Source organism: Osmia bicornis, chromosome 13 (genome assembly GCF_907164935.1).
Source record: "Osmia bicornis bicornis chromosome 13, iOsmBic2.1, whole genome shotgun sequence".
Classification (NCBI taxonomy): domain Eukaryota; kingdom Metazoa; phylum Arthropoda; class Insecta; order Hymenoptera; family Megachilidae; genus Osmia; species Osmia bicornis.
In genome coordinates this window covers 793,230-807,066 of record NC_060228.1, presented here as the reverse complement: position 1 = coordinate 807,066, position 13,837 = coordinate 793,230, and the positions used below count along the sequence as shown (strand labels likewise).

The following is a 13,837-nucleotide window of genomic DNA, read 5'->3' as shown; positions in this document are numbered from 1 at the left end:
AACACGATATAGTTTGAATTATAATTACTTGCTAAAATTGATGTTAAATGTTGGCGAAAAGCAAAGGAGGATTGGAAATGAAAACCGGTTGCGGCGTCGACTCGGGTTTCAAACGTTGCATATATCCAAGCGAGGTGTCGATTCTGGGCATTTAAACGTTGCATATATCCAAGCGAGGTGTCGATTCTGGGCATTTAAACGTTGCAAATATCCAAGCGAGGTGTCGATTCTGGGCATTTAATGTTGCATATATCCAAGCGAGGTGTCGATTCTGCGTCCGTACAAATCGTTTGTACCGTGCCGCCTTACCTATTCTACGTTCGTACACAACATGCGACGTGTTGCATGTTGCATGTTGCGTGTTTCATGTATCTTTGGTGTACGGCCTGCCTTATACATATGTAGTCAAATCATATCGTGTTTGGTACCATTTTAATCAGAAAAATCTCACAAGTGCATTAATAAAAGTTTCATTAAGAAAAAGTTAAAAATAAAAAAGTTTTATCGTTCAATTAGTATTAGTCACACCGATATTACGGTCGGATCATATTACACGGTTTCCTCGCCGAGCGGCTCGGTCCGGCTTAGGGGGATCCCCCCAAGTGGAGGGGATAGCGATGTTGCATATATCCAGACAAACTTCTGTTGCATATATCCAAGTTTTACTGTATACACTTGAACATAGGGTAGGCTCTAGAATGGCACATGTTGATGCGTTGAGTAGACAAATTTTAGTAATAGAAGATAACTCGTTTGATAAAAATCTTGTTCTTTGTCAAGATAAAGATGAAACTATTGTAAAATTACGTAAACTGTTAAGTGAAAGTGAAGACAAGTATTATGAGATGCGGAATGGTGTGGTGTACCGAAAACGCAATGATCAACTTTTATTTTATGTTCCTTCGATTATGGAAAATAATGTCATACGTAAATATCATGATGAGGTCGGTCACGTTGGAGTGGAAAAGACAATGCAAAACATTTTAAGCAGTTATTGGTTTCCAAACATGAAAGTAAAAATTAATGATTACATTAAAACTTGCCTGAAGTGTATTGCGTTTTCACCAACTGCGGGCAAACCGGAAGGTACGCTACATAGCATTCCAAAGGGAAATAAACCTTTTGATACATTACATATTGATCATTTAGGACCGCTATCGAAATTGAAGTCCGCTAAAAAACGATATATTTTTTAGTTGTAGATGGTTTTACAAAGTACATTAAGTTATACGCGACGAAAAGTACTAATACTGTAGAAGTAATTAAATACCTAAAACTATACTTTGCGACGTACAGTAAACCTTTGCGGATTGTGTCTGATAGAGGAAGTTGTTTCACTTCCCGAGAGTTTGCGGATTTCATGAAAGAGTGTGATGTACATCATATAAAAGTAGCTACTGCGTCGCCACAAGCAAATGGTCAAGCTGAGCGAATGAATCGTACTATATTACCGATTATCGCTAAATTAAGTGATGAAAGAAAAGTTCAATGGTATACGCCTGTAATAATACTGTTAATCGATCAACAGGGGAATGTCCTAGTATGCTTTTGTATGGTGTGAAACAGAAAGGAAATGTTAATGATAGTTTAAGAAGTTATTTTGAAAGAAACGATTTTGTTGTTGAAACCAGGGATTTGGCGAAAATACGCGACGTTACAGAAAAACGTATTCAGAAAACTCAGTTTAAAAATCAAAATCAATACAATAAGAAACACAAAATACCTACAAAGTATGAAAAGGGTGATAAAGTAATGATTCGAAATTTTGATTGTACACCTGGTATATGTCAAAAATTAACGCCACGGTTTAAAGGCCTTTATGTGATATCGAAAGTTCTTAGAAACGATCGATATGTTATTGAAGATATTCCGGGACATCAAACTTCGCAAACGCCGTACCAAGGCACTTGGGAGGCTTCAAATTTACGGCATTGGCTACCTGTTTAATTATTTTTATATTTAATTGAATTGTGTTGTTTTAACAGTTATGTATATGTATGTTATTATAATGGTTAATCGGGACGCTTAACCGTCAGGATGGCCGAGTGTAAGAGTGGTGGGATTGCCCAGGGCCATGATGTTAACACTTTGCCGGCCGCACTGTTTTTAAACATTTCTTCGCTTGGCGCCGGCACAACTAACTCTGCTATTTCGCTTGTCGCCGGCTGTTTTTGAGGTTATTGGGAGATGAGATACATTTCAAGTCACCACTGTGGTGTCGCCGGCCGTCGAGCGATACTTTGGGAAGATCACCACTGTGGTGACGCCGGCCGCCGAGCGATACTTTGTGAAGGACACCACTGTGGTGTTGCCGGACGTCATAGTGTTAATGTGACTGTCCCTGCAATTCTAGAACTTTCTATGGCAACATCAAATGTTATTAACAAAAGTGTAAAAACAGATCGATCATTCTGGATTTAGCGTTTGAAGAATAAAGTCTACAATATGTACCATTTTTCTGCTGAAACTTCAAGAGGTGATTTTACCCCCTAAAGGGTCTAGCCGTATAAGCATAGTGAATCGGCCCCAGCAACAATTTCGGTTGATATATATACCACATAATGCTCTTTGCCTAAACAACAATTGTGTGCAATTTCAACTACCTACCCCCTCTGATAAGGGAAATATTGTAGCGCAGCGTAGTAGACCGCTCGCGGAACTATAGGAGCAGTTTATACTTTTAACAATCTTACGGTTTTAACTATCGAGAGCTATAAACTCACCGTAAGACATCGTCCGTTTTGCCTTCTATATACCTGATAAAAATGGTAACAATGGTAAATTCACGAACCGATGAATTTAATACATCAATTTAGAAGCACGGTCAGTCATATTCAATACCACATTTTCTAATTGCTAGAAACTACTAAACTGGTCGGAGTCATAGTTTGTCACGTATTAAGGCAATTGCTATTCAAGAATTCGGAATTTCCAAACAGTAAATAGAATTTCTAAGGATAAGGTTCTAAAACTCAGGACGTTTTAGAACTTGTATTGTCCGCAAAACTCGCGACCAGCGGTTTACAATCTTTTACGGGTGCTTTCACCTTTTCTACAGTTATCTAGCTGGCCTAAATGAGCGCCTAAACCTTTTGTCAGATTAACTCTGCAGAACATCAAACTTTTATTCCGTGTCATAAACAGGACCCCCTGCCGTGCATGTGTTTTGTGAGCTCTACCAACCCCGACAGGGTTCGAACCGTCTTCTGTGCTCTGTCCCAGGTACCATCGGTCACCAAGACCATCTGGGCCCACAGTCGCTCTTACCTGGGAAATATCACCGGTTCTATGCAAACACGCACCTTAAGACTCCCACATGCACCGCAGCCTGCTGGGCTTTCCGGCAGCTTACATGGGAAATGTCCGGCGAGCTGATTTGCTGAACACTTCAGCCTATCGCCAATAGCTAAACTCAAAACGTTTACTAATTGGCCCTTTTTGGTCAACGCCTACCTCGTCGGACTACCTCTCTGCGGCTTCTTGCTGGACGTTTTGACACGGACATTCATTCGAACATGAGTCTTCAGACAGTTCACTTAGTCTTACCGATTCATTCTCTTGTCAGATTCGAGCCGTGAAAAAGAACTTGAACTTCGAGTCAACGGGATCCTTCGGTTCTCCGACCAGTTGAGTGAATTCACATAGGCATCGTGCCGCTTGCTTCACAATTCCAGACAATTGTATCAGACATTATTATAATATAGTATCATATTTAACCTAGATTTAATCGAATTATTATCCTTAACATCGTAATTGGTATTAAGGAAGTACAAATTTCGTGGTGGTGTCAACCGGTTAAAAAACAATACCGGCTAATAACATCGCAAACGCGTACTGAGAAACAAATATGAGGGTGAAACCCCAAAACTTTACTAATTTTTTTCTCAGAAACTATTTAAGATATTTGAACACATTAAAGTGCAAATAGTAGGCTCGTTAGCTGTATTTCATTTTTTTTTTCAAAATGTTTATCCGATGATTAAGGGTTGAAAATTAATAAATAAATTTTTGAAAGTGATTTTTATAAACAATCCCTTGAGTGACACCCATCGAAAAAATTAAGAATAATCCTTTATTATTTAACTATTATCTGTAAAAGTTTCAAGAGTGTCGGATTGGTACATCATAGTTAAAAAAAAATAAACCAATCCAACGCCCCTTCATAAGGTAAAGCCAGGCTGAATGTTAGAGGCGCTCAATCTAACCGACTTACAGGGGAATACAGGGGGCGATGCGCCGACCCGCCACGTTTCTCATACCAGAAACAGCTCTCAGAAAAGTATGAACTCTTCTTTCCCTAAACTGTATGTTAGTTAACAGTCATTTATTTAAATAATATATTAACAATTTAAATTTTTTAATTAAGTTTTCTGATCTTAACTTTTAAAGTCCGTGTTTTCACGGTGTTCCTTGATTTAAGTATGTGGGAGCCCTAAAAAGAGCTGATTGAAGTAAATGATTTGAAACAGAATACTCGAAAACTTTTTTTTTTAAAACACGCTTGTAAATAAGTTTTAATCTTCGTCGCTATTATAATCAATAACTGGAATAATGTTAGTTTGATCAAATAAGTGAGTTAAAATTTATAACAAAATTAACCCTTTTCACGGCGCCCATATACTTAAACGAGGAAGACCTTAGTTACAACTATTCACAGGTACCGGCTATAATGTGATTGAAAGTTGCGACGACAGCCGCGGAAATGGCGTCGCTCATCGCAGGCCCCCACCGCGGCGGCATCCCCACTCCCGTGCGATTAGACTATAAGTAGGACCGATCGATGCGTTGATCGATGAGTTGCCTCGGGGCCGAAGCCCCGAGGGGACCTCCCAGGAGGTCCGGACCGGAGCACCATAGCTATCGACGCCATGGCTGACCTGGTGAAAAGATCTCTGGTCGACGGGCCGTAGCATTGCACTATACTACGACCTGGCAGCTCCCATAGGTCCAACGGCCGTAGACGCCTGGCCTCGTCAGTCCCGTGGTTGACCCGGGGTGACCAAGCTAGTGCGCGTTCATAATCTCTGCCGGTGCTTCCACGGGGATTCTGAACGCTAGTCTACTCGGCACCGCATTCTGCCTTTGGCAGCAGATTCCGTCCAGCTTCGTGGCGTTACCCAAGCTGGCCAGGATTGGTCGTCGTCTCGTTCGCTGTTCGGTTCTACCTCGGCGTACGAGAAGACGAGCCGCGTGAGGCAAGCGGGCAGCAACTCCACCGCAGCGTGTTTGAATAAAACACCGTCGGCCCAATCGGGTCCATCCTTTCCCGACTCTTGCGTCCGGTATATCGACACTCGATAATGTCTCGACGTTTTCGCTTGTTTGTTCGCGTTCGCGCTCCGCTTGCAGTCGCGTTCCGCGTACACCCGCGTGCGTCCGTTCTCGTTTAGTTGTAAGGCGGTAGCGACCGCAATAGTATGTAAGAGCGTTAGATATAAGTTTCGCAGAGAATCTCTGTGACGGACCGGGTTCCGACCGTAGTATGTAAGTCCTGTACTCTAGTTTTAAGTAATACGGCTCCACGCGTCTAACCACCAGACGATCTTTTGCTTGTAGTACCCGAGGCAGGAAACGAAAAAAAAAGTTAATGTAAAAAAGTTAAAAGTTAAAAAAAGTTAATGTAAAAAAAGTTACATTTTTAATTGCTGTTGGCGAGTACAGCGCCTCTCGCGATAAAAAAATTAGGTAAGCCAAGATGGCGATATGAAAAGTGTGAGAATAAATTACTCTGTTTAAAAGTTTGCAAAAATTTTGTATTTCATTTCCCGAACATTAAAGTGGCGCCCAACAGCGTTAAAGAACCCATCGAAGATGAGTTGTGAGCATTGAAAACAAAATAGTATTCGGAAATTCGCGAAAATTATCGGCGAAGCGGCGAGCGTGCCGCAGCATGAGGTTTTTTTCGGACGCTAACAATATGGCGAAAGGCGGCAACGAGCGTCAGCGTCGGTCGAGTTCGCGAGTTTGTGGCAATTTTACAGAAACGTGCAAAACGATCGCGATAGACGATAGTTTCGAGTGAAACGTGCATTACAGACACAGTGCAAGATCGCGAGAAAACTCGTCAGTGCTCGAGTTATGCGATCGTGCAGAAAAACATTTAGCCGGATAAATTTCCTAAATCATTAGTGTTCGAGTTTCGTAGACTCGTAGGACAATAAAGATCATAAAACCACGTGGCGTCACGCGGGAAAACAGTACGTGACGTAGTGAGCGGCCATATCAAAACAAAGGCCCAACAGCTTCTCTCGCGGAGAAACCGCGTGGTGTCGCGCGGAAGGACAGTGCAACGCTCTTGCGTCGCACGCATAGTAAACAAACATAGAAAGACTTGCGTGTCATGTATGCGTCGAATAATTCGTAATAAATATTATATCGAGAATTCTCGTGTCAAGTGCGCGTAGAATAAAAGCAAACTTATCGCAAATTCGCGTGTCGCGTACGCGTCGAAAAATCAAAACGCATCGAAACACTTGCTCAAGTCCAGAAAATTCAACAACGCCTGAGGGTTTAACGCAACGTTGATTCCTGATCATCGGCAGCAGCTGGCAAAATTAGGAGCATCAGTCAAGCAGTCCAGCATCTAATGCAACAAAATATTAACAGGTTGGTGGGTTCTCTACGATCCTTTCCTTCCCCTCGATTCGATTTCTACAAAATGGCGACACTAAGGCAGCTGAAGATAATGCGATCGAATATTAAGGGTCAAATGACGCGACTCAATAACTTGATAAATGCGGAAACTACAGTAGCAGAAGCACAAGTCCGTGCAAGCAAAATTGAAGAATATTACGTCAAGTTTGAGGAGGTTCAAACAGGAATTGACAATCTCAGATTAGAAGCAGATCCACCTAAGGAGGGAGAAAATGCACTCATGGCAGAGATTCTTAAAGATTCGCAAGCGGAAAGAACGCTATTCGACTCCGTTTATTACGAGGCGGCTGCGAAAGTCAAGAAAATCATCGGTGCAGCGATGCAAACAGTGCAGCCGCAGCAAAACGCAAACGCTAGAGCTTTTCACGAGCGATCTCTAAAAATCAAACTTCCGATCTTGAAATTATTGGAATTTAGGGAAGAGTACGATAGATGGCTCCTGTTCAGAGATGCATTCACATCCATGATTCACGGGAATCCTGGTTTGTCGCCGATCCAAAAGTTTCAATACTTGTGGAGCGCACTGCAAGGTGAAGCTTTACAAATCATCGGCGGACTAGAGACCTCTGTGGAGAACTATGCAAACGCGTGGGACTTGTTGGTGGATAACTATGAGAATACGAAGCTTCTCATCAACACTCATCTTAACCAATTACTCGACTTTTCAACAGTAGCGAAGGACAAGCCAGCCTCAATCAAGCAACTCGTTGTTCACATTCGAACACATTTGAAAGCTTTAAAAACGCTGAGGCTTCCTGTTGACAAATGGGATGAGCTCTTAATTTATCTCGTGAAGAACAAAATGGATTAACACGAAGAAAGATTGGGAAGAAGAAACTAATCGCGACAAGACAAAGCGACCGACCTTGGAGGAATTTCTTACCTTCTTAAGCGAACGGTGTCGAACGCTCGAGATGATCGACAAAGGACACAACAAGCAGGAATCGACGAAGCCTCTGACAGGAAAGAAGCTAGAAAAGCAAAAAACGAAGGAGAAAAAGGTAGCTCTAGCATCAATTTCTCAAAAAGAATGCGCGATTTGCAGCGAAGGTCACGCAGTAACCATTGTCCAAAATTCCTGCAGTCATCAATATCGGACAGAATAGCAGAAGCAAAAGCAAAGAAATTATGCATAAACTGCTTTGGAAAAGGACACTTCTCCGCAGCGTGCAATCATCAGCTTGCAAAATATGTTAAAAGAAGCACAATACTTTGCTGCATCTTGAACAAGAAGAATCAGATAAGAAAACAACAGAAGAGTCATCGAAAAAGTCAGTCGTGACGCACTGCACAAGGGAACATCCATCGCAACCGGAGAACGCGTCTTCAAGTATCAACTTTGTTCGAAGGCCGATATCCCAAGTGGTATTATCGACAGCTCGAATCACAGTGGAAGATGCGGATGGAATTCCACAGAGTTGCCGCGTACTATTTGACCCGGGATCTCAATCCAACTTAATTTCAGAGGAGCTTGTGCGAAGGCTCAAGTTAAAATGCAGCAAGCGAAGCGAGCTTATCAGCGGCGTTAACAAAGCGCAAACAAGCAGCACACGAATAACAGAAGTCAAATTAAGATCGATGTACGCAGATTTCGAAAAGGTTATCGACTGCCTGGTGTTACCAAGCATCACGGAGAGGCTATCGCAAATCAAGATTAACCTAAAGTTAATACACATTCCGGACGGATTGCAGCTGGCAGATCCAAACTTCCACGAGCCCGGGAAGATCGATCTTCTTGTAGGTGCTGGATTGTTTTGGCAACTGATCTGCGCAGATTCTATCAAGCAAGAAAAGATTGATTGCCAATACTTCAAAACATGCTATTGGGATGGATTGTAGGAGGAGAAATCATCGACACTCGACTGAAGGCTCCGCGATTCTGTGGTCTCGTCACAAACGCAGCATTGCAACAACAGCTCGAGAAATTTTGGAATCAGGAAGAAACGCGCGAAACCCGCTGTCTAACCAAGGACAAATCGGATTGTGAACGGCAGTTCATGGAGTCGGTAAGAAGAGATAGCACGGGACGATTCATTGTGGCATTGCCGAAGAAATTTGAAGTGATTTTAGGAGATTCAGAGAATCAAGCATTGAGAAGATTGTACTCGCTCAAAAGACGCTTTAAGGCAAACCCGGAAATCAAGAAGGAATATACAAAATTCATGCAAGAGTACGAGGAGCAAGGACACATGTCTCAGATATCGGACGGCGCATCCTTAAGCCCAAAGGAAACGTACATTCTACCGCATCAGCCGGTAATTAGACCGGACAGTATGACGACGAAGTTACGAGTTGTATTCGATGCCTCGGCGAAAACTTCGAACGGAACGGCCTTGAACGATAAATTAATGGTCGGACCCAATCTGCAAAGGGATTTATACGATATAATCTTGAGGTTCAGAGCTCACGAGTTTGTCATCACGGTAGATATTGCAGCGATGTTCCGACAAATCATGGTTCAGGAACAAGATCGAGACCTGCAGAGAATCCTGTGGAGAGTGGATCAAGCGAAGCCGATTCAAACGTATCGCCTTAATACAGTAACGTACAACATCAGCACCTTACCTGGCGATCAGGTGTCTGAGACAGTTGGCAACAGACGAAAAGGAGTTTCCACAGGCATCACGGGCACTTCGCAAGGATTTCTATATGGATGATGTGTTGACCGGCGCGTGTACCGTAGAAGACGCTATGGCATTGCAACAACAGTTGTCTCAGCTGCTTCAGAGAGGTCAATTTCAACTACAAAAATGGCGATCTAGTGAGCAGCGAGTTCTGGGAAATTTATCTGGCGAAGGTGAAGTCGATAGCCTGTTGAAGATCGATAAAGAAGGAGCGATGAAGACGCTGGGTCTTCTCTGGGACGCCAAATTAGACACTATGCAGTACAGCGTCAAGATCGATGAATTATCCAGGATTACAAAGCGTCTCGTACAGTCGAAAATTGCTCAGATCTTCGGCCCGCTGGGTCTATTGGGGCCTGTAACAATAAACGCGAAATGCATCATGCAGCAAATGTGGCAATTGAAAACGAGATGGGACGAGCCCTTGCAGCAAGAATTGCAAGCAGCATGGCACGAGTACTACAACTCTCTGCCAGAGATTAACGAAGTCCGAATATCAAGAAACATCAATCGAGGAAACACAGAAGGAACATTCGATCTCCATGGATTTGGAGATTCCTCAGAAAAGGCATATGGAGCATGTCTCTATGCTATTTCTCGAAATGCGCAAGGAAAAGAGCAATCGCACCTTATCGGTTCGAAGAGACGAGTTGCGCCACTGAAAACCGTTTCGCTGCCGATACTCGAATTGAACGCAGCTCTTTTGCTCGCGAAGTTAAGCGACACGGCACAAAAAGCGTATGGTGATAAAATCCGGAGCATACATCTCTGAAGTGACTCGACCATCGCCCTCAGTTGGATAGCAACATCACCTAACATACAATAAACGTACGTAGCCAACCGTATTTCGAAGATTCAAAATCTTTCACAAAACGCAGTGTGGCTGCACGTGCCGTCGAAGGAACATCCAGCGGATCTAAAAGTCAATTGTGGTGGAACGGACCTAATTGGCTCACAACAGGCAAATGGCCGCAGCGAGGAAATACCAAGATCGACACATCGGAAATGAAAGCATCAGCTGTGCTTGTCAGTACAAGAGCAACATGCGACGTATTGAGAAGATTTTCTTCGTTCGGAAAACTTCAACGAGTAATCGCTTATTCGCTCCGATTCAAGACGAACACATTAGGAGGAAAGAAAAATGGTCCCCTATCGGTCGAAGAGCTCGCAATAGCTGAGAAATCTATTGTAAGGATGACGCAACGAGAGTCGTTTCAACCTGAGTTTCAAGCTTTGAAGCGCAAGGGTACCTTGCTTCAAAGGATACTACCTTTGAAGGGTAGTAAGCTTGCAGCTCTCAGTCCCTTTATTGATAAAGATGGACTCATTCGCGTGGGTAGTCGACTATCGACGGCGAACATTCCTGAAACAGAAAAACATCCAGAAAAAGTCACGAGGATAATCCTGGAAAGAGAGCATCATCGGCTGCTTCATTTTGGTCCAGAACAATTGCTTCACTCACTTCGGCAGAGGTATTGGCCACTCAGCGGCCGACGAGAAGCACGAAAAATGACACGCGGTTGCCTGCAATGCTTTCGTAGAACACCAAGAGCTCCGGAAGTCATAATGGGAGACTTACCAAGAGATCGAGTACGCGGATTTGTGAGACCGTTCACGAATACGGGAGTAAATTACGCAGGATCACTCCAAGTACGAGAGAGCCGCAGACGCGGACGAATTCACATAGCGAAAGCTTGGATTGCAGTGTTCACCAGTTTTTCGACGAAGGCGGTGCACCTCGAGCTCGTTACGGAGCTAACGACGGAGTCCTTCTTGGCGGCGTTGCGGAGATTTGTCGCCAGAAGAGGAGTGTGTTCGCAGATGTCCTCGGACAACGGCACAAACTTCGTGGGAGCGGCGGGAAAGCTGAGGGAGGTTTACGAGTTCCTCGGGACCGAACACGACGCAATATCAAACCACTTGGCTCGGCAGAACATCGAGCGGAAATTCATTCCGCCCCGAGCACCGCATTTCGGCGGGCTTTGGGAGGCTGCCGTCAAGGCCACGAAGCGGCATCTCAACACCGTAACGAAAGGATTGGTCTCTACATTTGAAGAATACTACACGCTAGAAATCGAATCGATCCTGAACTCTCGACCTCTTACCCCCTTGTCCAGTGACCCGAATGACTTGTTAGCTTTGACTCCCGCCCACTTCCTCGTAGGGGACACCCTGTTGTTACCTGCTGAACACAGCTATGTAAATGTACCCGACAACAAGCTGTCTCGATGGCAGCACCTCCAAAAGGTGCGACAGCATTTTTGGACACGATGGCATCGTGAGTATTTGCAAGAGTTGCAGAAACGTCAAAAATGGAGAACAAACGGCGAGAAACTGCAAATCGGCACCCTGGTGCTGCTGAAGGAGGACCACGTACCGCCGTTCTATTGGGTCATCGGGCGGATAGCGAAAGTACACCCTAGTGTGGATAACGTTGTTAGAGTGGCAACCGTCAAAACTCCAACGGGACTGTTCAAAAGAGCAGTTAAAAACCTCTGCCCATTATCAACGGAAGAAGAGGATTAACAACAATTGTTACTTATTTTATTTGTTTATTTTGTTCATTGTTCAGAGAATTAATTTTGTTTATTTCCATTTATGATATTGCTCCAAAACAACATATTATCGTTTTTTTTCGTTTTTTTTTTGTGTTCCCACGTTTGAATTATTTACTTGTAACTATTCATGGCTCAAAGAAACGTTTATATTATTCATCATAGCATTACGTATAAGTTCATTTTCGTCTGTAAAACTTCGCAATATTAAAGATAAGTCATTGAAAGAGAGTCTTTCAACGGGGCGGAATGTTGGCGAATACAGCGCCTCTCGCGATAAAAAAATTAGGTAAGCCAAGATGGCGATAGGAAAGGTGTGAGAATAAATTACTCTTGTGACGGGTTACCGCCGGGGGCTTGCCGACTCAGCCGGTAAATCCGGGGTTCAGTTTTAGGTGGAGGAAATAGATTTATTCTAATACTTATAAATTAACTTAGTCTACGGCCCTAGGCGTCCTTACAATCTATTTATGTACCTATATCTATATCCTTACGGCTAACGGCTTAAGTCTAACGGTCTCGGTATAGTTCGGTCGCGGTGTCGAGCGGTCGCTGCGCGGTTCGGTCGCGGCGCGGTCACGGTACGGGTTGTTGGCCGTATATTTCGGAGTTGCGGTTTGGCACGGTGTAAGCCGTGGCGCGGAACGGCGGAGGCAGGGGGATGTCTAGGATGCAGTGATAGATGCCCATGGGCGAACGGCCGCAATCGCAACCCGTCCTAACCCCGACAATCGGAAGACCGTGGTTCCGGTGGACGTTAGGATAAACGTGTACACTGAGTTGCATTGAACTTGTCGCAGTGAAGTTGCCTACAAATTCACTAACACATTCACGCCGCGTTGGTGAGCCAATGGCGAGATCGGTTCACCGACGCTATGGCGTGAATGTGTTAGTGAATTTGTAGCCAACTTCACTGCGACAAGTTCAATGCAACTCAGTGTACGTCCGGTTCGGCGGTCGGGAAGCCGCTCGGGAGAATCCCGACAGTGGCTAGCGGAGGCAGCGGACCTATCGGCGGACGACCGCAGTCGCAACTCGTCCGTCGATCGCTGCTGGAGGAGTTGTGAGGAATTCAAAAATCGTGGTTGATCTGTCCCGCTGTAGCACATGCCTGTGCTGTCGCTCGGAGAACCGATCTGCCCGTTGTCGGTTCGCGGCGCGGTATATAATTGCTCGCGGGGCTAATTGCCTCGCGAGTTCGCGATGTGCGCGGTCGCCATCTGGCGGCGGTGTTGGCACTCGCGGCACGGTGTCAGCGGGGCCCGCGGTTTCACGGCCTCGATCTCCTCACACTCTGTGTAAAAGTTTGCAAAAATTTTGTATTTCATTTCCCAAACAATTGCTTTTATACTTTTACCAGGATCACATTCTATTACTCTATCTACTAAAAGAAACGGATAAGAATGTGGTAGTATTTTTATAATATCACTAATATTAAATTGCATAAACCTACTTAATGCCTTTTAAAGCAAATTCTGGTATTTCCTTATTTATATTTTTTAGTACTACATCTGATAAATCGGCTTCATCCATAGAGTATAAAACTTGATTCTTTTTTGAAATAAATAATACTAAATCTATGTTGTTTTTTTTTGTCGTCCTTTTAGCAACTTCTTTTATCTTGTTAGAGACATTTTCTACTGCTTCTCTATAGCTTTCTTCTAAATGTGACACTTTCTTAGCGTAATTATCCCTAATACTTATAGTGTGTATTAAATTGTTCTGCCTTCCCTTTTTTGCTTCTTCTGATAAAAGGTCAAATTCTTCTTTCAATGGCTTAAGTTTTTGGAACTCATTTTCAAATTCTTGCTGTAATCTAGAATTCTGTTCCTTTATTTGTTGCATATTTTGCAGAGCCCGAGATTCAGAGCTCCCTCCCGACCCCGCTCCGCCGCCTCCTTCAGGGCGATGACCTCCTCACCAAAAGAGGTCACCGCCCTCCATTGCGTCTCGCCGGCGAGCTTGTTTCTTACAACTGCTGCCGGCGAGCTTGTTTCTTACAAC

General features: G+C 43.9%; 2 protein-coding genes across 2 annotated transcripts; both read left to right on the top strand.

The window, feature by feature from the left end:
* Positions 1–8,471: 8,471 nt before the first annotated feature.
* LOC114881620 lies at positions 8,472–9,311 on the top strand. Its single transcript, XM_029198452.1, has one exon. It carries the CDS (start codon positions 8,472–8,474, stop codon positions 9,309–9,311), a length of 840 nt encoding a protein of 279 aa, XP_029054285.1.
* Positions 9,312–10,472: 1,161 nt separating this feature from the next.
* On the top strand, positions 10,473–11,804 carry LOC114881619. The gene has a single exon (XM_029198451.1). The coding sequence runs from the start codon at positions 10,473–10,475 to the stop codon at positions 11,802–11,804; it is 1,332 nt and encodes a 443-aa protein (XP_029054284.1).
* The last annotated feature ends 2,033 nt before the right edge of the window (positions 11,805–13,837 follow it).

Bases quoted from the DNA above. Each gene is read 5' to 3' on its own strand.
- LOC114881620 (XM_029198452.1), top strand. From the start codon at position 8,472: ATGCTATTGGGATGGATTGTAGGAGGAGAAATCATCGACACTCGACTG.
- LOC114881619 (XM_029198451.1), top strand. From the start codon at position 10,473: ATGACGCAACGAGAGTCGTTTCAACCTGAGTTTCAAGCTTTGAAGCGC.